Source organism: Caloenas nicobarica, chromosome 6, assembly GCF_036013445.1.
Source record: "Caloenas nicobarica isolate bCalNic1 chromosome 6, bCalNic1.hap1, whole genome shotgun sequence".
Classification (NCBI taxonomy): Eukaryota; Metazoa; Chordata; class Aves; order Columbiformes; family Columbidae; genus Caloenas; species Caloenas nicobarica.
Window position 1 is genome coordinate 2,396,493 of NC_088250.1, and position 25,439 is coordinate 2,421,931.

Here is a 25,439-nt window from a genome sequence, read left to right on the forward strand (position 1 = left end):
GAGAGCTGCATAAAGCATGTACGGTTAGAAAGAAGACTTAGTCAAGATTCTGGCCTCTCTCTTCTAACTCTGTGACTTTTCTATATGAATACAGACACTTTAGGTTATAGGGATGCCTCCATCTTTTTGTATGTTGAATCCCATCAGTATTTTCCTTAGGTCAGATCATCCCATTTCTTAGAATGTAATACTAGATATTGGTCAGAGACCTTACCAAAATTCCTCTCGGATTTTTTTTTTTTTAGGTTGTTTTTGACTTTGGTGTTAAAAACCTGATTAGTCATGGGAAAGGAGGACGGAGTTTGACATGGTTCTTTTTCTCCCGGTTCATTAACAGTTCTGTGGATGCATCTGAACTATTGGTTTGGCATTGCAGACTCTTAAAATGGGCAGGTTTTTCTTGTGCTTATATCACACTGACTTGGTAAGAGCCTTTTTTGGTTCTTGTATTGAAACCCAAGGGACAGCTCAAGATGGAAACATTAGTTTGTATTGTAATGAACAAGTGCACACTGGCTGGCTTTGAGACTAAAAAGCCGTGGGTAAGAAATTCATTCATATTTCTGTCAATAGACTTGTCATTAGCAGCTAATCTTTAACCTTTGTACTCTTTTAAGCTTACAACTGCACTATTAAGGTTTTATGATGCACGTAGTTCAAGCCCCATTTCTGTCACGTATCTTGAATTAGTACCTGAATACAAAGCAAACCTCCTAGTGACAGCCCCGGAGAACCGTGTTCCCAAAGCTCAGGCTGCAGGGAGGCCACGATTCACAGTGCTGCGGCCCAGTGCCCCTTGGGTCTGTTCTTACAGGAACGCACATACCGTTTGCATTCGTTCCTTTTCTTGCCCCCAAGAAATGTCGTTTGTACTGGCTGCGGTGGCTGCACAATACAGCCTCTCTATTTTCTATTTCATTCTCCCTTATTAGAGAATCACAGGATGTCAGGGGTCGGAAGGGACCTCGAAAGCTCATCCGGTGCAATCCCCCCGCCGGAGCAGGAACACCCAGATGAGGTTACACAGAAGGTGTCCAGGCGGGTTGGAATGTCTGCAGAGAAGGAGACTCCACAACCTCCCTGGGCAGCCTGCTCCAGGCTCTGGCACCCTCACCATGAAGAAGTTTCTTCTCATCTTTAAGTGGAACCTCCTGTGTTCCAGTTTGCACCCATTGCCCCTTGTCCTATCACTGGTTGTCACCCAGAAGAGCCTGGCTCCATCCTCCTGACACTCCCCCTTTCCATGTTGATCCCTATGAATGAGTCACCCCTCAGTCTCCTCTTCTCCAGCTCCAGAGCCCCAGCTCCTCAGCCTTTCCTCACACGGGAGATGCTCCGCTCCCTTCAGCATCTTCCTGGCTGCGCTGGACTCTCTCCAGCAGTTCCTTGTCCTTCTGGAACTGAGGGGCCCAGAACTGGATGCAATACTCCAAACGGGGTCTCACAGTACTTCATTAATTAGCCTTTTTGCTTTTCCACAGCTCCTGGAGCCTGTTTGCCACCAGCTCTTTGAACTTTACCGTAGTTCTGAAGTTCGGCTCAAGAGGTTCACGCTGCAGTTCTTGCCGGAGCTGATCTGGGTGTATCTGCGGCTGACGGCCAGCAGGGACAGGCAGAGCAACGGCTGCATCGAGGCGCTGCTGCTCGGCATTTACAACCTGGTGAGCGGGGTGGGTTTGCGTCACTGACCGCCAGGAATAAAGTAAATGATTGAAACAACATATTTAAAATCATAATACGCTTACGTGACGGCATATTTAATCTGGAGAAAAGCATAATGTAATGAAGGTTTAGTAAGAACGTGTTTGCAAAAATGTATTTCATAGTAATCTTTTGGGACAAACATTTTAACTATAAAAGGATCATCTCATGGGCATTCCTGAACTGTTATATACTTGTGTTCGTAAGGAAATAAAGTAGCCCCCCTTAATATTGAAAAATACAACTTTCTGTCAGGCCAATATGCTTGGTCAGTCTCTGCTTACTCTGAATGTGCCTTTTTAGGGGTGATTTGCAGCTGAAACCACTCTGTGTGCTCGCACTTAGATACGCACACGTGCACATTGGAGGCAAACAGTTGTCTGCAGTGGAATTGTCATTTTTAAGAGTAGGTAAAAGTAACTGCGGATGATTAAGTTTGACTGTTGGATATAGAAGTACTTTTTTTGTATCCTTATCATAGCCTGGAAATGTTTACTCTTGTATTGTTATGAGCCTGTTCAATAAATTTAGCAATATTGCCAAGATAGGCATTCTCTGATGGGAATTTCTGTATTATAGGACTTTAAAACATATTAATTATACTGAAACGTCATCCTTCTCTCTACTACCGTAGTAGAGCCCTCCTTAAAATTGTGTATTATGTTTCTACACGTGATGAGATATGGAACAGTCAAACTGATTCTTAAAAAAAAATATTCTTGTTATGTGTCTGTAGCTCTCACAACTGGAAGATCCAGTTATTTTAGATTTATTCTGAAGGAAAAAATATTGGAAGCTGCCTGCTGTTTTTTGGTACTGTTTGCTGGGTTGAAGTAGCATGTTTATCTTTGTCAGCTGTTTTCTCATCAAGGTCCTTTTGCGGTTCCTTTGAAAGTCGTGTTGGTGATTCATATTTTTTAAGGACGGTAATTTATTCGTTCTCTCCAAATTCAGGAGGACAGAGGCCTCAAAATGGACAGTAGCTCCCACTATTCTTTTTCTTTGATTAAATTGTTGATATTTTTCTGCACATAGACTGGAGGAGTGAAGTTATTTTCTCACTACTTAGAAAGACAAGGATCAATCTTCTCCATTCTGCTAAATTCTATGAGCTGTCCTCCCGTTGTGATCCCTAAAGCCTACTGCGAGTACTGTGCTACCTTGGACTGAGTTTTCACATCAGCTGGAATGTCTAGAGCTCATTGTTTGGAAATTTGCTGTACAGAGTGAAAAGGCAGGATTTCACACTCCTCTTTGGTATAGTCTTATGTAATTGCTCTTAGTATATTTGCTTTAGAAACTGCTGGGTTTGCTTATGCAGTAGCCTAGCAACTATAAAATCTGACCAGTTGGAAAAGCTTTTGAGAAAACATTCCGTGCAGTTCTTAGTGACAGAATGCCTGAGGAAACTTTGCCTGTCCCCTTGATTTCCCCTTTTCTCTGGGTGTATTTATCACCATTACCATCGGCAGCCTGTGACTCATCAGCCCTCAAGTGTCTGTATCTTTTGGGCTTAAAGGTTAGTCTTGCTCCACTATGCAATTCTATTAGAAATGAATGTTACAACGTAAAGATGGGCTAGAAAAGCTTTTTGCGCCTTTTTTGTTTTGGTTTTGATGAAATCACACTGATGAAGGGGCCAATGCTGTGTTTAAGTGTTGCAGACTGATTCTGCAAATGATCTGTGATACAGGTCTTTCCCACTTCTTAAATATGTATGGAAATCTGCTGGTATTCTGCAAGTGCACAGAGACTTTGGGGTATTCATAGTCTTACCAGATCAGGACTTCTTCTAACTTTGTGGTTGTTAAATGCCTTCTAAAAGTTGAGAATTATTCCAAGTCCTATCTCCTTACTTCTGTTTGAGTTTTGGTTTTGTTTTCTTTTAATGCAGGAAATTGCTGACAAAGATGGAAACAACAAAGTTTTATCTTTTACCATCCCTTCATTATCTAAACCCTCAATATATCATGAGGTAAGAGAGCTGCTGTAGTAAATTAGAATTGGATCTATTAGAGGAGTGAGAACTGGATCCCTTTGATGCAACAGGCCATTTTAGATGCATCTTGTTACAGTAAGTTTTCAATGTCAGTAGCTTGCAATTAGTGCCATCGAATTCAGTAGCATTAATAGAAGAAAAGGAATGTAAATGTTGAAAAATCTGCGTCAGTGCCCATTTTGGATAGAGGTTGGTTGTATTGTAATTGCAACTGTGGTTTTTTGCCTCTTAGGTGTTAGCATAAACTTAGTCTTCTTTCTTATGACTCCTCCTTAATACAGTTTGAACTTGAAAACGTGTTTTTCTTTCTCTACTGTTGCTCTACAAAAGGTCTTGCAATTAGGGCAGACTTACTGTAAATGGATATGTAAGAATCAAAGTTGCAAATTGCCCTCACCTGCTGTATTGCTTGTAAGTGTGGAAGCTGTTTACAATAATCACGTTAGGTAATGTCATTAGATTTACTGCATTCTGGAACAGGCTTCATTTTTACACGTTACAAGACAAGTGTGTCTTTTGTCTTGGGTGGTTAGGAAGTTTAATGCCTTCACAGACCTTTTACTTATTGATTTCTTCCTGCTCCTTCCATCCTCCTCCCCACTGCCAGCCCTCTACGATTGGATCCATGGCGTTAACCGAAGGAGCTCTGTGTCAGCACGATCTCATCAGGGTGGTTTACAGCGATCTGCATCCTCAGAGAGAAACCTTCACCGCACAGAACCGGTACGTGGATGGATTCTAGCACGAGAGGTGCTTCACTGGGCACACAACAAGTCTTTAAACATGAACACCAAATATATGATGTGTTCAGTCCTTTCTCAGCCTGGAAATAAATGTGCTTGGAAATAAATTTAGGGAACAGTCTCGGTCATCTTGAGGTATAGTATTTTTGTTGCTTGCTCCAACTGTGTATGTTCTTCTATTAGTTAATTTAGAAGAGAGTAACTTCCCTGTTATTTCCGTGTCCGTCAGGAATGTCTTTGGGTTTATGTCTGTCAGCTCCAATTTTCCTGGAAGTGTCACAAAATTCAGCTTGGTCTCTGCGGCCGTGACTGCGTTTTCCAGAGGAGAAGGGGAACGGTGCTGGATGGATAGACAGAAGTAGGGATGAGAGAGCTGGCCCTGCTGTTCTGGTGCCTGCCAGCTTGACCATGGCTAACGCCAGCTCTGGGAAAACTGATCCTATCATTTGGAATGCACTGGAGACTTGTCCAGTTCTATAACCTTTACCAAATATTATGCCCTATACCATTTCCTCCATAGGTCCTGCATATGCTAATGGCTTTCAGTAATAAAAATTTTAAGTGTTTAAAACCGAACCTTTAATAGCCTGTTTCAAGTTGGTGAATTATAATGAAAGAAGATTTCAGGATTTGCATGTTTACTTCTGATACTCTTTCCTGTGGGGCATTTCTTGAGACTGAGTTGTAGAAATTTTGTGTTAGGTTCTGGTGAAATATTAAGAATTTAAACCATGCAAGGTTTTGCTCTTGTCTCTTTTCAGGTTTGAGGTGCTGAGCTTTCTCATGCTGTGCTACAATTCCGCTATTGTCTACATGCCTGCCTCTTCTTACCAGGCACTGTGTAGGATGGGTTCCAGGTGAGACACTTGCCTTTGAAATAGTCTTGCAGGGTGAATCTAGACTTCCAAATATTCCTCCAGCAAAAAAAGAATGAATTTACCTGTTGCATTTAATAATTTAAAATATTTCACACTTGGTCTTACAGCTTAACTGGAAATTGGGAGCTGTGCTTGCACACAGATAAACCACATGGATTATCTTACCACTGTGTGGGCTTTCCTTCTAGTTCTGTAACTTTCTGTTATTTGGAAAGAGAAAAAACCAAAAAAGGCAATTTGGGGTGAAAATGGATGGAAGCTGCTCAGACCGATTCGCATTTTTTGCATTAAATATCTTGCAGACCTTTTTCAGTATGGTCACCTTAAAAATCCCATGCGGAATATCACCAGTTTCCTCTGCTTCGGAATATTAATGTCTTGCTTCTGAGGATGGTTTATATGAAGTGCTTGCACAATGTTTTGGGGTTTAGTGGTCTGTTCGGGTCTTTCTTTGGTGTGTTTGAGGTTATTTTTGCCTTTTTTTTTTTCTTCCCCTCCTTCTTCCTTTCTTTTTTTTTCCTCTCTGATAATAACATCCTACTTTCTGGAGAATCCAGTACTGTGATTTCTCCAACTCTTATACATGCCCTTTAAATAACCTTCTACGTGAATAGTCTTAGAAGGATCTGGTTGGCAAAGATCCCTGCTTTTTGTTCCGAAAAATCTCAAGTATATCTGATATTTCCATATGCTGTTTTTTACCAGTATTTTTATCTAAAATGGGATGAATTCTCTCTTGCTACCCCCAAACAGAGGAACCTCTTTAAATGTTTTTTTGATTTAGCTCATTTGCTTCAGCACAATACTTCCATGAAAGAAAAGCGTGATATGCAATTTGGTTATGTAGCAAAGAAGGACCAGACTAGCTTCTAACAACAGATACTCCATAGTAACACACACATAGTGAAGATTAAAGCCTGTGTCTTTCCCGTGATGGCAGTGCTTTAATTCCTGGTATGTTCCCATCATCTTCTCTTGAGTTAGGGCTATGCTAAATTTGCCAAATATGTTGAGTTTTCCTGCATCTGAAAATTCAATCTGTTCTTTGGGTAGCAAAGAGAGATGGCATTTTATAGGCTAGAAATTTTTTAATTGTTTTTGAAGTAGTGCAGCAGTAATTATGTATTAGTGGCCGTGTGTTGCTTCTGTGATGAAGGTTCAGATATTAAAGTTATGAATAAATTATTCTGGTTTTTACGGAGACTATGCAGTATATGGGCAGGCAGGTCCTTTTCCAAGGGTCAGTAGTTTTTTAGGAGGCAGCTGAGAGCGATTCTTAAGAACACAGTATCTGTGTTATCTGGCTTTAGGGAGAAGGTGGCTGCATGCTGTCATCATACGCTAGATGGGAGATGATGTATTTCCCTTCTATACCACTGAAATGTTTCCTTTAAAGAACGGTGGTTTCACCGAATTTTTGGGAGAGTCTCCTATGTGGTGGCTGGCACTAGAGAACATCTTTTCACCCTCATTCTTTGGAAGCTGGCTCTGATTTGAAAGAAACACGTGAAGTTAATGGCTGGATGGGAATAACACTGGATTATCAGCAAACCACGTCTCAAGGCACTGTTATAAAACTGCTTTAATGCTTGGAGAGCAACATAAGAACGTTCTATGTTGTGTACTTATACTTTGAAAAATGAATTTTGAAAAGTAAAAAAAAAAAATCTCTGTGATATGAAGACATTTGTAGTGTTTGTGGGCTTACCGTTTTGTGTGTTTTTCAGGCTGTGTGTGAGCGGGTTTCCGCGGCAGCACGAGAAGCGCTGGAAAGAGCCCTGTGGGAGGGTGGTGTTAGACCCAGACTTCATGGTGCAGCTGCTCACAGGTGTCTACTACGCCATGTAAGTTGACGGCTTTTCTGTACCAAGTGGAACGTCTGGTTTCGCATGAATTAAAATATAAATGCGAGTTGTTTTATGGTTTTAAAAAAAAAGAGTTAAACTCATAACACAAGTTTATAACTCAATTAGTGTATTTCGCATTACTAGCTCGCTCAGCCAACTGATAATTTGAAAATATCTTTGTCAGCATTGAATGAGGCGCTGAAGAGCCAGCAGTAGGTTCTGAAGAGAGTTAGGCTGCTGGCTTCATCTTTTCCTAAGTTTCTGCTACCACCAAGCATAATGAGCTTGGATGCCCAGATAATCTGATGAAATGCAGAGCTCTTGAATATCAGTAGCTTCTCAGGTAGCAAAAATCCCTTTCTGATGGAAATGCAGTTCTGCTAAGTAGTGCTAACCTTTACATCTTGACCTCTGTTCTTATTCTTTAAGTTTGTCCTGGTTATGGCATCAAATTTGTCTTGCTTGGAGGTGACAGGAAGCAGCTTTTTGTGATTTCAACAAGATTAATAAAAAAATGCTTTGTCTATACTTTTAAAAGAAGTGAGGGGGCTGGAGTCTACATACAGTTGATGAGCTTTCTATGTAAGAAAAGGAGTGAAGAGCTGCATTTGGGCAGAAAAAAGACAAGTTTGAGTTCATAAAATATGAAAAATCAATCTCTTTCTTTACTTTTTAGCTATAATGGTCAGTGGGACCTTGGCCAGGAGGTGTTGGAGGACATCATTTACAGAGCACAGCTGGAACTCTACTCACAGCCTCTGCTGGTAAGGAACAAGCCATCGCAATTTAGGGGCTGGGTGAGGAGGAGTGTGGATGTGTTTCTGAGGTGCACTGGTAACGAAAGCATTTGTGGCACTCCCAAATGCAAGTGATATTTTAAACGTAACTATTTATACCATGTCTTTCCTGTTGGAGAATTAAGCTGGGCTGTTGGGATCTCCTAGCACTTATTGATGCGGAAAGCTGGGATTTTCTATTGTGTTACAGTTGGATCAAAACGTTTCTGTTGCTTTGGCAGAAGCTACGGGTGAGTGATTCAGAGAGGCTTAACCAAATGGTTATATGTCATAGGATGTTGGTTTCAAAAAAGGTGTTTTCTTTGCTTCTAGACCTTCAGCAGGACTGAGATGATGCTGTGTGGTTTAACTGGTAACGTAGTAGAAGAATCAACAACAGGGTAGAGCTGAGAGTGAAAAGGAGCTTCATCTCTAGAGTCAGTGTTAGATTTTTTGATAGATCAAAGTCACCCAGGCCTTAATCTTGACCTTTGGAGGAGCAGCAGTACAATGGAGTTCTTCTGCTTGTTTGGGTTTTTTCAGTTTCCGCTATACTTGCTGTTCTGATCATCAACAGAGAGAAATGAAATGGGGAGAGTGGTGAAACTGGGCTGGCTGCAGGTGGATGTGATTGGGAAGAAAGAGGAGGTTGACAGAGAGAAAGGAGGAACGGAGGGATTTTATTTTTTGTCAGATGTAGGAACGCGGATCAAAGAAAGAGCAGAAATAAAGGAGAATAAAGTAAAATAAACTGTTGTCTCAGTTTCTGCTACAGAATTGTGGCTAGAAGCCTTTAGTGCTCCTCTGAACTAATAGCAGTGAAATTTCACTGCTTTTTACATAACCGAGAAAAGAGTGGATTGGGAAAAATCTTTTATGTGGCAAACTGAGATAATTCCCTTCTGCAATAAATTACGCAAAATTATTGTCTTGGTGAATTAATATTGGCTGTAAAAATTATCTACAGTCTTTCTGACACTGCTGCATTTTAAATGCTTGGTATCCATTCAATTATTATAATAGTTGGTTCCTTTTGGAAATGACTCATCTCTCCATCAGATTGAAAGTTTTAAATTAAATATTGAACCTGCTGAATTGGGCCACCCTGTCAAACTACTACATTTAAAAGGTGTGTAGGAGGATCTGGAACTTAATTCAATTGATGATATGACAGTTTTCAGTCCTCATTGTTCATTTTTAATCAGTTTGTCCTTAGAGATTACTTCTAATTGTAAGAATCTTCTAGAATGTGGGGTTTTTGGTTTTTTTCCTCCATTGTCTGGTGTTGGTGATGTCATGACACCACCAATTTTTCCCCTTTGCCCAGTTGTCAGGTTTTTCAGGCATATGCGTGCAGTCACATCTGTGAGGTTTTCTTCTTAATATTCTGATCATTGCCTTGCTTCCTCTCTTCTTTTGCTGCAAATTTTTAAAAGCAGCTTTAAGAAATTGTCAGGTTTATAAAAATACGACCTGCATGTCCTTGGCCTCATGCTACATATTCAAGCAATTGGACTTTTTCAAAGGTTGGAGTCCTTGCACTTGCATTCTCCAGCAGGTGTATAGTTTAGCAGCATTGTAAAATTTTGTATTTTAAACTGGAAACTACTGGCACCAAATAAAATATTGTCTGTGCAGCATCCCAGACAAATTTCAAGTTCAGCCTCTGCCTAGGATTTCCTAACAGCAGCAGTGTCTTTGGAGTCCGTTTAATATTCAGGCAACCCCCCTCGTTAGGATTATTTTTAGATATCTGTACTCAAGCTGTTTGTATAATTATGGGAATAGCATCAATCATCATTACAATGGAAAACGTCACTGTCCGTATGTTTGTGTACGTCTCTTGGAGAAATATTTTTGATGATGTAGTAGATCCATGCTTTTATTTAAATAGGTTTAAATTGCCTGTGGACTTCAGGAAAAAAAACCCAGCAGCATCAGCAAGCTCTGAACTATCTGTAACGTAGAAGCGTCTTGCACTGCACTGGGAAGGGCTGGAAGTGATGCAAGGAAAAGGGCTTTTCTGGGAAAAGGATCTCTGTTAGCAAACACTGGGGATTGTTTTCACAGTCATGCCAGCTGGGAGTTTCTACAGGGGGAAATGAATCCCCCAGACTCAGTATTAGTGCCTGGGCCTGGGGAGGAGCTCAGCTTAGTCTTTTCTTTTGAACACCAGAGCCCTGCACTGGGTTCAGGCGGAAATCCCCGTCTCCAGTGCAGACACAAGCGTTCTTAGCCCTGGACACAAGAAGAGGGGATCAGCAAGTCCCTGCTGTGACAGCACCTTCATCCACTGGATTTTCTTCATGTCCTTACTGCCTTTTGTTGGTTGTTCTCATTAGAGCTCCTTGCGAGAGTGGATGTCTGGCCTGAAACCAGCGCTCCCTTGGCATCCAGGGCTGCAGACTGGGATTGCCAAGGCTGAGTCGGGATATTTGTTTTCCTGCCTTTCAGTGCTAGATTAGACATAATGAGCAAGGGCTTTTTTTGCATCCCAACGGATTGCAAGGTTTGGTTTGGTTTGGTTTTTTTCTGTCAGAGAAGGGCTGTGACTCATTCAAACCAGTTGCTTAGACTGTTTCAAAGTTTTCCTGTTGCATTGATTTTTACCTCCATCTGGTTCTTCTCAGCCCCCAGAAGCACAATCAGTGCTGCTGGAAAGGGCCAGCTGGGAAAAGGTTCAACCAGCAGAACTGCTCTGTCACTTCTCTGCTCCTGTTGCAGAAGATTTCCACTACTCATTTTCAGATTTTAATCCTGTATACCACGAAGGGTACCTATTCAAGGAGCAGCTCTAGTGAGTAAAAGGTGGGAAGGCAAACCATTATTTACTGTTGAACTCCACCTGCTTTGGTTCAGAACAGCAGAAATGAGTTTTCTGAAGTCTTTCATGTGATCGAGGATGGGATGAACATGGTTTGTACCCTTTCAAGAGGATGGCGTGGAGAAAAGCCTACGTGTGACTAGGAGAGTGTTTCACAACAAGCGTTGGGGCTGAGAGAATTGGCGAGCAAAGGGCAAATCAGCGCTGGACAAGTGGAAGGCAGGATGAGAAAGGAGCGTTTCTGTGATGCTTTTACTTTATTATAATGCGAATAAACACCTTTAATTCATGGAGCTTTTATCACGCACCATATGTGTTGATATAGTCGTTTTATCAAATGTTAGCTGAGATCTTCATGAGACAACTAATACAAAGTTCTGCCAGTTTTGGTTTAGTTTGAGTTATTTTATGACATTCTTGTCATTTTGCATCTCTTTTGGATGGAGACCTTCCTGTGCAAGTTGCTACCTCTGTCAGTACGAGTGGTAAATATGGAATGAAATAAATTACCTCCAAAAAATGGAGCAAATCCAGCTATGTTTTTGGGAATAGGTTTGTGATGAGCTTCTCAGCGTAGTTATCAAATGTGAATCTTGGGGATGGGGCCACCCATCTCAATAGGATCTGGCATAATTAACAGTTCTTGGTCGTTTTCCTTTCTGTATCCAGCAGGAGATCTAATATTGCCATTAGTGCCATCAAGGGAAGTGGTGGTACAGCTTTTTACTTTTCTCTTAGGTTGCAAATGCCATGAAGAACTCCCTGCCCTTTGATGCTCCCGATGCATCGCAAGAAGGCCAGAAGGTCCTGAGGGTGGAAGTTACCCCAACGGTGCCGAGGATTTCTCGGACCGCTATCACCACCGCTTCCATCCGCCGCCACCGCTGGAGGAGAGAAGGTGAGCTGGCTCTGCCGAGAGCACGGGCTGTGCTGTGCGGTGTTCGTCATCATCACCGTGACCCGGCTTCTCAGTTGGAGTGTTTGCACAACAGTAGTTGGGGGTTTTGTTTGTTTGTTTGTTTGTTTTTGAGAAGTGATACTCCATAACAACATGTAGCATTGTACGTCTTCCAAGCGCTGCATGAACATGAACATTTGGGGTGTTTGTTTTGGTTCTGGTTTGGTGATAACCCCTGAGGTAGGTGAGAAAATGGAGAAGCTGGAAAATGTTCAGTAAGGCTTCTTTTTTTCCTCCACATAACACAGCATAAAATTGTAGGGGTGCAGTTTGGCTTAAAATTGGAGTTCTTTCTTTAATCTACACTAAAACTCAACTGCCTTCCATCATAAATAGCTCAGGGAATGAATGATATTATCTAGACCTTGACGGGGGTCCAGCTACTAACACTACTGAAGGCAGCGAGAGAGGGCAAAGCTGAATGTCACACTCCTGCCATCCTATGGCCCAGTTTAGAGAGGGGCCGTGTCATAAAATGGCTTGGGCTGGCTTAGAATCAGTCCTTGTTTTTCCTCAGTGAGTACTTACATTCTGTGGAAGTGCGCTTGATTATATGAAGAAAGAAAATACATACATAGTAATAATTACCTTGACATGATGACATCTTCAGTGTAGGTGTAGCAAAAGTCTTGCTTCGAAATCACTTTGTCGCACTTAAAAAGCTTTGTTGCTGCATGTAGAAAACATTGATTTTTAAAAAGCTGCATAAATGGCTGAAAGTAAAAAGTAGAATAACCTAAAAATAAACAGAGGGCAACAGAATCTGAAAACAAGGATTACATATTTTACTGTGGTACTACTTTTTTTTTTTTTTTTCTTCTGTATCCTGTGCAAAAAGATTTGATGAGCTCTGGTTTTCAGCTGAATGGGGATGTCCAGGACAGCAAGTAGCTGTCTCCTGTTTTCAGAGCTCGGGGTTGTGTTTGTCCTCACTGTATATATCCATTTGCTAGTCTCTGCTCTGCAGTAGAGCCCGCCTGTCCCTTTCTGTGGGTGTTCTTACAATTTTCAGTAAGCATGGGTAGTGTTTTGTGTTTGTTCCATGTCCGTGTAAATCTCCTCTTTTCCCTGCCTGGCTTGGAATGCCACGAGAGGAACAGAAGAGCACTAAAATGTTGTATGTTGAATCCCAGATGGCTTTGACTTCTCAAACGAGGCTGACTCAAGCATCCCTGGCTCGCCGCTCCAACACGGCTCCACTGACCTAGGGACCAAACGGGAGCACGAGGGGGAGGCGCCGATGCGCAGGACCCCTGAGCACGGCTCCCCGGAGCCCACCCTGGCGCCAGCCACACCAGAGGGTAGGACAGAGATGAGGAGGCACAAGTCAGTGAGGCAGTTGCTGGAGGAGGATCCCGGCTCCCTATCCCCAAGCAGAACTTCTTTCCATTCTAGTGTGTGTTTCCGCTATCCCAGGGTGTATTAGCTTCTCTTTGCAATACACGCATCCCCTATAGACCTAACATCAGGTCAGGTACTACCTTTTGTTATCACGTGGGCTGGCCTGGGGCTTGCATCTGTGTGGTGAAAGACTGCTTGGCATGGCAAAAAATCAAATGAAATCAAACCAAGGGGTAATAGCCAAGAGCTTTGGGATTGCTTGGAAACTTTCTATTACTGAGCATGTTTAATCTAATATTCAGAAGGAAAAAAATGCACCAGGTGAACACGAATCTGGTCCTGAAAAGCAGACAGTGTAAATGGATTTGGCAACAGCTTAGTTACAATAGTGTCTTGTCAGTCTGCAGTATTGAAATTTCCAGAAACAACATTTCCTGTTCCTTGTAAAACTCAAGCCTATCTAAGACAGATATACAACTGCTGATGCTTTTATTTGCCAGTCATCCTTCAACTGAAAATTCATACACATACAGCTCATTCACATGAATGAGATAGCTGCTCTAAAGACAAGTACCACAAAAGTGCTTGTATTTTCAACACGAAATCAGGTTATTGTGTTTCTAAAACCTTTAGAAACAATCACCGCTTGCTTTCTGAGTCATGCTGTCCACACAAGTGTTGTAGGACTGCAGATGTCTGCTCTGCAGCCAACAGCAGCAGATAGAGTACCTGGAAGAAATTCATTTTGCTTAAGTTCATCTATTAATTTTCTCATCTTTACTCTGTAAAAGACATGGTTTTGAGTACTGAACTTGAATCATGATTCCTCCTCAGAGATTTCTTGTAAATTTAGCTAAATGTATTTTCAAGTGTTCTCCTATCTGAAGTCTTCTTTTCTATCTGAACATTCCTCTGGTTTTTCCAGCCTCTATAAGTATATATATCAGTTGATCATAAATTAGATTTATTTGCACATTTGGATATAAGATACCTAGGTTTCAGATTTGTTCTTCTGCAAACAATCTGGAGAATTTGGAAATTGAATACAGTGTTATCACAGAATCCTTACCCTTAGTCAGAGTTGCCATCAATGTTTAAGACACCATACTTCCGCAGAAGTTAGTTGTACAAAAATGGTTAGTGCGGGATTATTATCTGCTCCTTGGTGCACAGTGAATTTGAGCATGCTCAGTAAATGAGTCCTGTCTTCTCCTAAATGCCCTTGTTCAGCTGGTCTAACTCCATTTCACTGAACTTTGCATGTGCATGACCTGGAGGACATGGAGAAGTCCTCAGCTGCAGAGAACCTTCTGGAAGAGATGGAGAGTGGGGAAGGAGCTGATGAGGATGTGGCCTTCTGGCCTTCGTTTGTTTGAAGACATCTGTATAATTGGGCGTGCTCTTGAATAAGGCATCGTTCCACAGGCTTTACTGCAGCAGAAGTGGGCTGAACACCCTTGACTTCTGTAACATGAGCAATGGATGATTGTGGTTTTGGGTGAACTGAATTCTGCCAGTTGATAACCTCTAGGAGAAGGCCAAGGAATGGAGTTTAACTTGATTATCAATAAAGAACTGTGTGTGTATATGGAGCCATCTGTTATTTTACTGATGCTGATGTCACAGAAAGCTTCAGCTGGCAAATTTCCTCGTATAAATATAATTTTGATATCAAACAATGTAGCGAGGGACTGATCATTTCTAGTGACTTTTCAGCCTCTAGGTTTGGGAAGGATAAACGGAATAAAAATCACTTTAAAAAGCTGTGTAAAACCCCTCCCTCAACTCAGTGTTTTGACCCGATAAGTAGGAAAAGGCAGAAGATTTCAAGAATGACTCAGTAATGCCTCACGAGGTATTTGCCTCCAGGTACGCTATTTTGGGGCAGAGGCAAATGCTGTGTCTGCATCTGCAGGATTCATTAGGTACAGGCATAAATAACCAATTCTTTGGGGCCAGACTGATTGTGATAAGGAGCAGTGGGAGTCCTGAATACACACTACAGTGCAATGGATGGGATTTCTGTCCGCTTGCACTGTCTCTTCTGGCCTTACAATTAGAAGAATGCTTGGGAGGAGTTCAGTTTTCATTTTCTCTTTTAACTGTCTTATTGGTCTATTAGGGAAAAAAAACCACAACAACTTTCTGACTTTGATTCTGTTTTTCCCCTCAAACAGAGCATGTAAGGACTCAAAACATTTTTGGTTGTTTCTGAGGGCAGTTTTAGAGGAAAAATAGCACGTATTGAGAAAAGAATATGTGTTTGAATTACTGCAGTCCCACTGAGAACAACTGTAGGTATATGGATCTCACGAGACAGAAATTCTCTTGCATGTTGTCTTCTCTATCTTCTTCATTTTCGAGCACTGCTGAGCTGCTCGGGCCTCTGTATGGTTGCAGCGTCCAAAAACTTGCAACAACCCCTCTCAGTCTTGTCTTTAAATTGTCTGGCTTAAGTGCCACTTTTCCAGCGCGACTGTTCTGCGTCACTGTCCCTGAACAGGAACGTCTGGTTTAGCGTATGTTACTCAGCAGTGCTTTAACGGCAGCTTTGAAGAGGACTGATGTTCTTGTGATAATAAAAAGCCCATTGTCTGGAGATACACAGCTTGCCTTTGAATAAGAAGGGCTTGAGAGGGGACTTGAGCTGCTGCTATGGCTGCTTGTAACCAAACACGCTTTCATCCAGCTTTGCATGATTATACGAAGAAACGTAAACGTTGGTTTATTGGAAAAGCGCTCTTGCTTTCAGTATGCTCCAGTTATGTCATTTTTATTAGCGTCTTTGATTATGTGTGGGAAGGGTGGGGAGGTGGAATGGAGATATGGTAGATTGTGAATAAAATATATCGCTGTCTAATGTAAGAAAACACACTTATGTCTCAATGAGTAGATGAAGGCTGAGTTTGACCAAACAGGGTGGGCAGGAGAGTGTGAAAGTATCTGTATTTTAAATATGGTTACAGCAGGTTCAAGCAGGCAATGGACCTTTCATTTTAATAATAGCCCTTGAAAGCAAAGAAGCTGCCTTTTCTGAAGCTAAAGGCTTTCCTGAGGAAGGAAGACTGCAGTAACATGCACTATATTGCCTTTCTGCTTCTGGGAGGCCATGGAGTTAAATAGAACAATAGAAAACCAGAGAATAATCTCGCATTGCGTTGTTCTGAGAGAGGCCTGAGAATGGTCTGATCTGGAGATGGCCCAACATCTCTTGTAAGCAGATACACAGCAGTGGTAGTTCCAAGGCAAAGTTTCCTGAAAAGAAGCAGCAAGTAAAGCAGTAAAGTGGCTTTAGCTGGGACAGATCCATCGACTTTGCACATTTCTCTCAAATCATCAGGCTTCACAGCTTCTATAAAGAAAAGCAAATTCCTTATAGCCTGAATGTCTCATTTTTTGCTAACGTGGTTAAACTTTATGGCTTTTTCCCACTGAAGTGAGATATATGGAGCAAAAATTCAAGCTTTGTTCTCAGTTTTGAAAATTGAATGCTGTTCAGTTTTCTATTGAAACAATAACTCTTCTTTCGAGTACTTGGATCTTAGGAAAAGGACTGAAATAAGATCTAAAAAAAGAAAAAATATTTGTGTGCAGCCCAAATCATATTATAGGCCAGAAAACAAGAATTTAAGAAGGAAGTTTGGGCTTTTTTTTTCTTTTTCTGAGATCCCTGTTAAAAGCACATTGCCTCCTCTACAACACGAAGTGTTTCAGAGGTTCAATTTCTCTTAATACAAGGGTGGTTATTTTTTTTCCTCTGAAAAATCCAGATGCTGAGATAAAAGCAAATATGGTAGAAGCCCCTGGATAGGGTTGCTGGAAATGCAGGGAGGATTGAGCTCTGGGGGAGAGAGAACTAAGGACGAGGTTGATCTCCAACAGAACGTTGATGGAAGTGCCAGCTGCACCCAAGAGAAGCCATCTGCCTCTGTTGGAGCCCTGTGAGGGCTGGCCTAAGAAACAGCCTCATTCTGAACTTACCAAGCACTCCGCAGAGCTTACTCTGGCTGGAAGAGATCCTGAATGTCCTTAGATCCTGCCTCAAAATAGGATAAAAATAGTCTTCTTTTTTTTTTTTTTTTTTTTTTTTAGCCACACGTAGGAAGAGAATGGGCAGCAGTATCTGCAGACAGAACTAAAACAGATGAACCAAATGGGGCCCAATTCTTCTTGCTTATAGATAAGGTTCGGGTGATACTCTGATAAAAGGAAAGGCAAATCAAGCTCAGGGAGTACTTATTGTTAGATTCCTTTATTCTGCTAAATATGAGAGGAAAATTATTGGCTGAGAATCAGAAATTTTTAAGCAAGTGGAAACCAGGTGGATTAGTGAATGAGATTTGTTTTGACTTTCTGTGCACATCTTTGTCTTCATGTAACTTGAAAGCTTGCTGTGTGTTCTGATTGGTTTGGGCTTTTTTGGTTGTTTATTTTTTTTCTTAATAGATGCCGAAGGTGTAAATGGAAAAGAGGAATCTGTGAACCTTAATGATGCTGACGAAGGCTTTTCATCAGGAGCTTCCCTCAGCAGCCAACCAGTTGGGACCAAACCTCAATCATCCGCATCCCAGAAGGGCAGCTTCAGGAAAACAGCAAGCGGGCGTTCTGCTAAGGACAAAGAAACCTCTTCTGCAGCAAAATCCAATGAGAGCCCTCGAGATTCAGTAGCTCGGAAGCAGTACATGCACCAATCCACCGACCTCGGGGCAGATATAATCGAGATGACACCTACGAAGAAACACCTCAGCCTGCCTGCTGGGCAGGTGGTGCCCAAAGCCAGCAGTTTGAGCCTGATCAGGACTGCCAGTGCTTCCTCCAGTAAATCCTTTGACTATGTGAACGGCAGTCAAGCGGGCTCCGGTGTTGGAGCTGGTACAGAGGGTGTTACCAATCTGGCAGCTGGCAACACCAATCGTTTCTCAACCATCAGCCTACAGGAGGACCGACTAGGCCAAGCTGGGGAAGGTAAAGATCTCCTTCCCCCAGGAGCTCCCCTGACCAAGCAGTCTCGATCTCCAAGTTTCAATATGCAGCTGATATCCCAGGTGTAACTTTGACTCCTCTCCTTAGGACTCCCTCTTTCCCCTTGATCCCCAGGCAAGTTCATCCTTAGGCAAAACATGAACCGTCATCCCGCAGTGTGAAAATCCTGACTGTTGTGGTCTTGTTTGATTTGGTTTAGCTCTCATACTGTATTACTGAAACAGCAATAATTCCTCCCTCACCTTCATCCTCCCCCCACCTTGTACCCATGGTTGTGAAGCAGTATATAACGTACTGTATGCCTTTTTCCATGCCTTCCTTTCTCCTTGGGTGATGTGCAATCCATCGTAGGCTGATCAGTCCCATTTCAACACTGTGAGACTGGAGACACCGGCGGAAATGGTGAATGTGATCCCTATGAGCTGATGCTTTGGCTTTGTTAAGAAATAGAAACGGGTTTGTTTTCTCGGTCGACAGTACTGCAAAGACTACTGGATCATGACTTTTCTTTCTCAGAACCAGGAGTGCCTCAGAGATTCGAGTGTGACTTGGGACCTCTCTGAGTCTGTGCAATCAGTTCTGGGGAGGGGATTGTCATTGCTGCTCCTGGCTGCCTACAGCACTTTTTTCATTAAAATGAGGGTGGTTTTTTTCTTGCCTGCCCCCGGTCTCTCATCCCAGAAGCTTTTGATGTTCAGCAACTGAGACATGCGTATTAATGAGTTGTTTTCCCTCTGAGAGAGGATTCTCAGTAGATAATGGAGGTTACAATGCACTTCTAATGGTGTTGTAGCCGTATGTGATGCCACATGTCTTCCCCTCCAGGACACAGGGTCATTCTGCTGATAGACTAAAATCGAGACACCACCGCGCTGTGGAAGCAGCTTGGTCTGTAAGCGGGAGGGAAACACCACTTTCCCAGGAACTAACGGCTAGCCCTGCTCTGGTTTTGTTGTTGTTCTTATGAGGTGCTGATCACTGAATTGAAAGGTGTATTTGGGTCAAGAGTATTTCTCAGGCTGCTTTCTACGATATCATGGCTGTTGGATACCTCTGCCCCTCTCAGCTGCTTTCTCAATGTCCCCAAATTCAATTGTGGAATCATTTGAAGGATCCCGCAGTCCAGACAGACCGTACTCTTCGTGGGCTGTCTCAGGGATAGAGATGATAGTTTGATAGAGATGGTATTTTGCTAGAAACACTGAAGCTTCAACCATTTGCGCAAAGGGGTACGGACAATCCTGTTTTCCCAGAAGGATCACACTTCATTGCCTTGATATTTATAATCCGTTGAGGTTTTTTTTAACTCTTTATTTTAGTGGATTGGCCCTGCTCTAGAGAATTTGGAACTCATGCCATAGAGCCAAGCCTTGAATGTATATGCCGTGTGTGCGGGCACTGGCTGGTACCTACGCTAGAGAACACTGCTTGGAAGCACCTTTCTGCTTACACGGGAGAGCGGCGGCCGCTCTCCCTCCATCTCTCTCTCTTTTCGGGTTGCTAGAGAGAAAAGGGGAAAGTTCATCCTCTACACGTAAGTCATGGATGATATTGTGGAAGTTTACAAGTTGTAAACCCACAGGAAAGGGTTACGATCTTTACATGGGCATTTTGGTTTCACTGTCACTGTGAAGAATAAACACGAGCAGTTAGAAATAGCAGGCGGCCTTTGAATGATAGTCCTGGAAATTCAGGACGCTGACATGGTGTTGCATTGCTGGTGGTTGTGGGTTATTTTCTTTTGAATCTCTTGATTTCAAATAGAACTTTTTTTTCAAATTTAGATTAGAACTCATCTAAATATTCGAAGGGGTTTTTTGTGGTCTGACAAGTCACTTTGGTAGTCTGGTCTTCATATCTTCCATTGATGAAGTGAATTAAACACATCTGGGCTGACGCAGAAATTCAGTTAAAGAGTAAATAGAATCATCATGACAAAGAAAACCTTACAGTTTCTAAATTGGAGTTAATCTTTAAGGACCACCAGTCACACACGGATGGAACTAAAGTAAAGTTGGGATTAAGCTACAAGGCATTTTCTGTAAAAATGTCAAAAGCTGTGTATGGTTAAACTCTATTTTATAAAGTTTTGCTAGTGGAGACAGTGGGTAGATTGTGGCTGAAAGTACAAAGTTTATAGTTTGTAGAGAGCATCATGAAGGGAAATTCTATGAAATAGCCATCACTATAAGCCGGAAAGGACCAAATAATTTGCTTCAGTCTTTGGGAAATAAAAGATCAGGAGTGTCAGCTAACTTTTTAAGAATTACTTTATTTTAGTATTTTTAAAAGTTGAGTTGTTCATTAGCAAGGTTCCTTACTCTCTACATATGCCAATTATCAGCATTCCTCCAGAAATTTTAGGACACTTAAATTGGCATCAGGCCAAATTTTACAACTTTAAAATATATATGGGGGGGGTCCACGCAAACTGTTTCAGGAAAGTGAGGCAAGTCAGTGACTTCAGATAGGGAACTCACATGTATGTGCATGAATTGGAATCGGTTAAAACTTTAGTCAAACTATCTTTTAAGATATTTTTACAGTTCTCATTTTGATGATGTGCCTTTTGTTACTGTCTCACCCACTGTATTTTGGTTTGTTCTTGTGTATATATACCTGCCCCATATCAGGCTTTAGAGTTCAAATTTATCCCTGTTAAAAAAAAAAAAATTGCTGTGTGCTGATGCGGTACATCTATAACTCCTCAAAACCACCCTTTTTGCGCAACGTTTCAGTTGTTGGGAGCTTGTTTTGTCGTTTTTTCAGATGAGTACTGTTCAACATCTGCTTTACAACGTGATTCACCACCAATACCTCCAAACCAGCTGTGATAATGGGCTCAGTACAGTTCCAGGTACTGCAGCAGAAACAAAATCAAAAGCGTCTGGGATGTGGATTGAGAGAATAATCTGCTAGCTTTCTGATTCTATGTGCTAAGTACTAAAGAAAGTACAAAACATACCGAAATTTTCCGACACCTGTGACAAATATTTAGACGTGCGTCTCTTGATCCTGAGTTTGCTCTGCTGGGTCTTGTTTTGGAACATTTGGTACTTGACGTGAAGCACTAGATTTAGATTTCTGCAGCGTTTCAGTGCAACTGCAGCGCTGGAAAAGAAGGTCAAAAAGCAGAACAGTGCGATTTTCCCAATGTATGTGCACACGCATGCACATACCTGTAATCCTTAGGCGAGGAAGTGTGGGTACTATATTTTGATGTATATATACAGGTAGGTAGGGATAAATGAATTATTCCTTGACACAATTTTTACCACATCACAATATGCTGCCATTTTGCAACTCATTCTTGGAGGGCTTTATAATTTTAAGAAAATATAAAATGTTTGGATTGCCTAACTCTAGCTCGATGATTCTTTTCAGGGATTTATTGTGAGCAGCTTTTGGGTTGAACAATCAGCCGCTTTTTCATCCTGCAGGCAGCAAAGTGATGAAGTAAAAATACCTGTTAAAATGAATGTCACAAGATGACAGTTTAAATTGCTGTATTGTCCTTTCAGTTTTCATTTGGAGACTCTGTGTGTCACTGTCCATTTAAAATGCACATTTCTTTAAACCCCCTTTCTGATGTGAATTTGAATCCGTTTTTTTAACAGCAAACTTCATTCTGTAATGTTGAGCATCATGTTGCAGCCAGTAAGCATTAGATCTGGTATTTGTAGTTTGTAAGTGTGTTGATCTTAAATTCAGCATTTCCAACATACTCCTGCTAGCTTTAACATAATTACAATGATCTGTTTGACCATCAAAATAGTGAGAAAGATGTTTTCTGACAAAGTATTTATTTGCACTACTTATGAATACTGGAGTTTACTGGGACAGGGTTTTTCTCACCATGTGAGGTTTACTTGTGCGTGGGTAGGTACATACATTTGTCACATGTTGACAATCAATTGCCTCAACTGTGTGTATACTGTATGTAAATATGAACATATTTTTGAAGATGAAGGGGGAAACCTGCATCTTAATGGTGACAAAGCTACTCCGTAGTAAGGTGACCCAATTCTCCCCCTTTTTGTCTCCAGATACTATGTAGTTTGTTTTACTTCTCTAATGAAGATTCTTAGTGTTCTTGGAAAATTTTAGCTCCAGGGAAATTTTCCTCAATATTTAATGTATAACATGTTCAGAGAATTCTATTTTGAAAAAAATAATAATTTTGGAATAGATAATTCTATGCTATGGCTGTATTTTAACCTGACGGTTTAAACTTGTCCTATTTTATCCTGAACCAATGGCTAGCTCTTTCAAGCGTTCAGCATTTTAGCTTCGCTCACAAACTAGACATTTTTGTTTGTCTTGGCTTACAAACCTAAATTAATTTGAAGACTGAGAACCAAGAATACCTTTTTGAGTAAAATCATCAAAATTCAGCAGTACAGACTGGGTACTGTACTCATCGTCCTGGAGGAGGTGTGGAAAATAGAATGGAACATGTTTGAATGAAATGTATGTACTGCACACAAAACAAAAAGATGTTTCTGACGTTAGTAAATCTAATAATCTCATCCTTATATTCTGCAATTCTCTCATTGCCAAAGATATTGCTACCTTGGCACGTTTCGTGTACCATTAAAGCCATTAGCTGGGTCTCATTTGTAACAACCGTTTACATCAGAGGAATAGTTCGCATCCGAAGAGTAAACATGCCCCTTTGGAAATTTATTTAAATTTCTTGTTGAGGATAATTACAGGACTAAAGTTGCAAAATATCACTCTTCCATGGTAAGCAACGAAGCCAGATCGTCTGTACTTGCATTGCATTCTTGGTTTATATCAAGATGTTCAATATTTTATGTTTTCCTCAGTATTTTAAATGCTCTTTATTTCTAGCATATGAGCCTTAATCTCTCTTGGTTGTTTTTTTTAGTTTGTTCTCCCACTGGCACTTGGATGCACTTGGCTGCGGAAATCTTTTCTGTAGGTGATCCAGGGTAGCACATCGTGACCCGGGTGTTGTGTTAGCAAGTCCATGTATCAGTCTGTCAAAACGTGCGCGTTGTGACCAGCAAAGAGCCAAAAACTCCGCTGGCTCTGACCTGGCGGCGGCAGCCGATGGGCACCTGTGAGCAGCTGGACTTGGCACTGCGTGGATTTTGCAAGACTGATACAGATGAAGATTTCCACGCAGTCGTCGTGGAATTTGTTGTAAGGGATAATAACAGATCATGGAACAAGATTTCGAAAGAGGACAGCTGGCCATTTCAGATCAACTTGCCTACTAAGTTCGGCGAGTGCCCAAGGGCTGTGATGTTAGCAGTTCGGAAGCAAGCTGGACAAGTCCAAGGGTACATTACAGCTTCCAGAAATTGATTTAGTAAAAATCTGTCCCATGTTATTTGTCTGTATTTGAGAATGAATGAAAAATATCACAATTTTTGCTTCCGTTCCGTTATTTCTTTTTCTCTACGCCACCGTCCTCCCCCGTGTGTCTTTTTTTTCCTGTGTTCGTAAGATTTTACCAAAGGTAGTATCTGAGGGACCAAATGAATTTAAAATGGGTCCATAGATTATCCTTCCTATCCGAAGGATGACTGAGCTATTCTTCTGAGGAGCTGTTGGTGGGAACAGATGTATAGTAGAACTTTGTGTCTGTGCAGTAAAACCTTGCCCTGCATTTTAGCTTGTGCATGATGAGCAAAGCAATGAGATCAAGTTTTATTAACCAGTTCCTTGGTTGTGAGCTCCCAGTGTTTCACAGTCGGTGAGGTGTCAGCAATTTAGCGTGGAGTATCTTTGCATTGTGATAGAACTCTTTAAAACAATTTGAATTTTGACTTTTGAAGAGATTATTAATCAAGTCATGAAAATGTGGTATAGAATTCACACAGGTTTTTGGTTTCGGAGGGTAAAAAGGAGATTTCTGTTGAGGAGTGTCTCTAGTAAAGCGACTCTGGTGCTTTGTCCTGGAAACTTCCTTACATATCGGTAGTGGATCCCGTGTGCTGGAGTCCTCCTGCTCCCCAGAACTGACCACAAAGAGGAAAAATAGTGTGAGCAAAGCAACCTTTACCTTTCCTAGAACAAGGAGGACGTGGGAGCGACACAAGTACTGGCTCTTGGCACTGTTCTTTCTGTTGGGCAGTTATTCTTGTCGTGCTAGACTTTCATGTTATTAGTTTAAGAAAAATGCAAGTAGTGAAAACTTTGTGGCTTATGAGTGTACAGTAGATGTCAGTTACCAATCACTCAGGATAAACCGACTTGTCGCAGTATTAATAGATTCCTAGTGCTGGGGTGTCTGTGTTTTGTGTGCCCGTGTTCAATGGTTCCTTTGAAACAAGATTTCTTACTGTTTTCTTGCAGATAGTGAACGCTTTTGGGTGGATATGACTAGCTGGTTATTTATGGAAAAATACCATAGAATTAAATACAATTGAGTCATTTAACATTTTTTCCATATCGAAGATTCCAGGGAAAAGCTAATAAAGATTTTTAATAATTAAATCAGATACTCTTAATACATTTTAGATTTACTGTGGTAGCTTTTATTTGCTATGAAAGAAACCAACAACTAAATCGAGGTGCCCCATGCTGCATTTTTAAAATTTGTAATTCCTGTACTTCACAATGAATCTTTTGATCTGTTTTTGTCGTCGTAAGCAACACAGGATCTACCGTCAATTTTACTAGCAAAAAGAAGCATCCTGCAAAGGTCGAAAAGATTATTTTCTTACTTTTTTCTGTCATACCAGGTTGGTTTCTCTGAAACGAGGTTTCTGAGGATTTTTACCGCTTTAGCATTATCTAATCTTATCTCTGTGGCGGAAGGAGCCGGTTGTGAACAGACGGGGTGGGGTTGGTGGCGGGAGCCCCAGGTTCACCGGGACGGCCCCACGGTCACCACTCGGTACTGGTGAAGGACTAAACAAAAGGGTTTTAATAACCGCGACCTCTGCTGTATGACGTCCTTTAAGCTGGGACCAGCGGAATAAAAAAAAAAATCTTCCTTGTTAGACCTGAAGATGGCACGTATTGCAGATCATTATTGGTGCATGTAAGCCATTATCTTAACTGTCTTACTGAGCTGGTTAATGCTGTTGACTGTTGTTGAAATGTGAAATGTAGTTACTATTGACTTTGTAAATACCTGCCAGAGATGAAATATAATTATTTTAAATCGTTGTAAATAGAGATGTATAAAACTTGACACAATCTGCAATGCAGAAAAAAAAATTCTATATATATATATATAAATATATAAAGATGTTAAATAAATATTGTGCTGTTTCTGAACAGAAATGAATACTTTGTGATTTGGCTTTATTTTATTTAGTTTTTTGAAGCGGTGAGGAGGGCCTGGCCCCCACGGTTCCCTCACGGCGGCTTCGCGTTTCCATAGCAACCCCGCGTTCCCGCCCGGCGGGA

The 25,439-nt window shown here is 41.4% G+C and overlaps 1 protein-coding gene across 3 annotated transcripts in view; it reads left to right on the top strand.

Moving 5' to 3' along the window:
* Window positions 1–25,216, top strand: part of HYCC2 (hyccin PI4KA lipid kinase complex subunit 2) — a 51,807-nt gene extending 26,591 nt beyond the window's left edge. The window contains exons 6-15 of one of the 3 annotated variants that reach the window (XR_010606388.1): window positions 1,482–1,661; window positions 3,596–3,676; window positions 4,308–4,423; window positions 5,205–5,300; window positions 7,049–7,165; window positions 7,845–7,932; window positions 11,507–11,666; window positions 12,860–13,027; window positions 17,514–19,584; window positions 20,820–25,216. Coding sequence is in view for 2 of the 3 variants with exons in the window: in XM_065637872.1 (XP_065493944.1) it covers window positions 1,482–1,661; window positions 3,596–3,676; window positions 4,308–4,423; window positions 5,205–5,300; window positions 7,049–7,165; window positions 7,845–7,932; window positions 11,507–11,666; window positions 12,860–13,027; window positions 17,514–18,118 (1,611 nt within the window). In the remaining variant the exon portion in view is untranslated. Of the gene's footprint in view, window positions 1–1,481; window positions 1,662–3,595; window positions 3,677–4,307; window positions 4,424–5,204; window positions 5,301–7,048; window positions 7,166–7,844; window positions 7,933–11,506; window positions 11,667–12,859; window positions 13,028–17,513 lie in introns of all 3 variants that reach the window. The other 2 variants (XM_065637872.1, XM_065637873.1) reach the window with 2 other exon arrangements.
* Window positions 25,217–25,439: the final 223 nt, after the last annotated feature.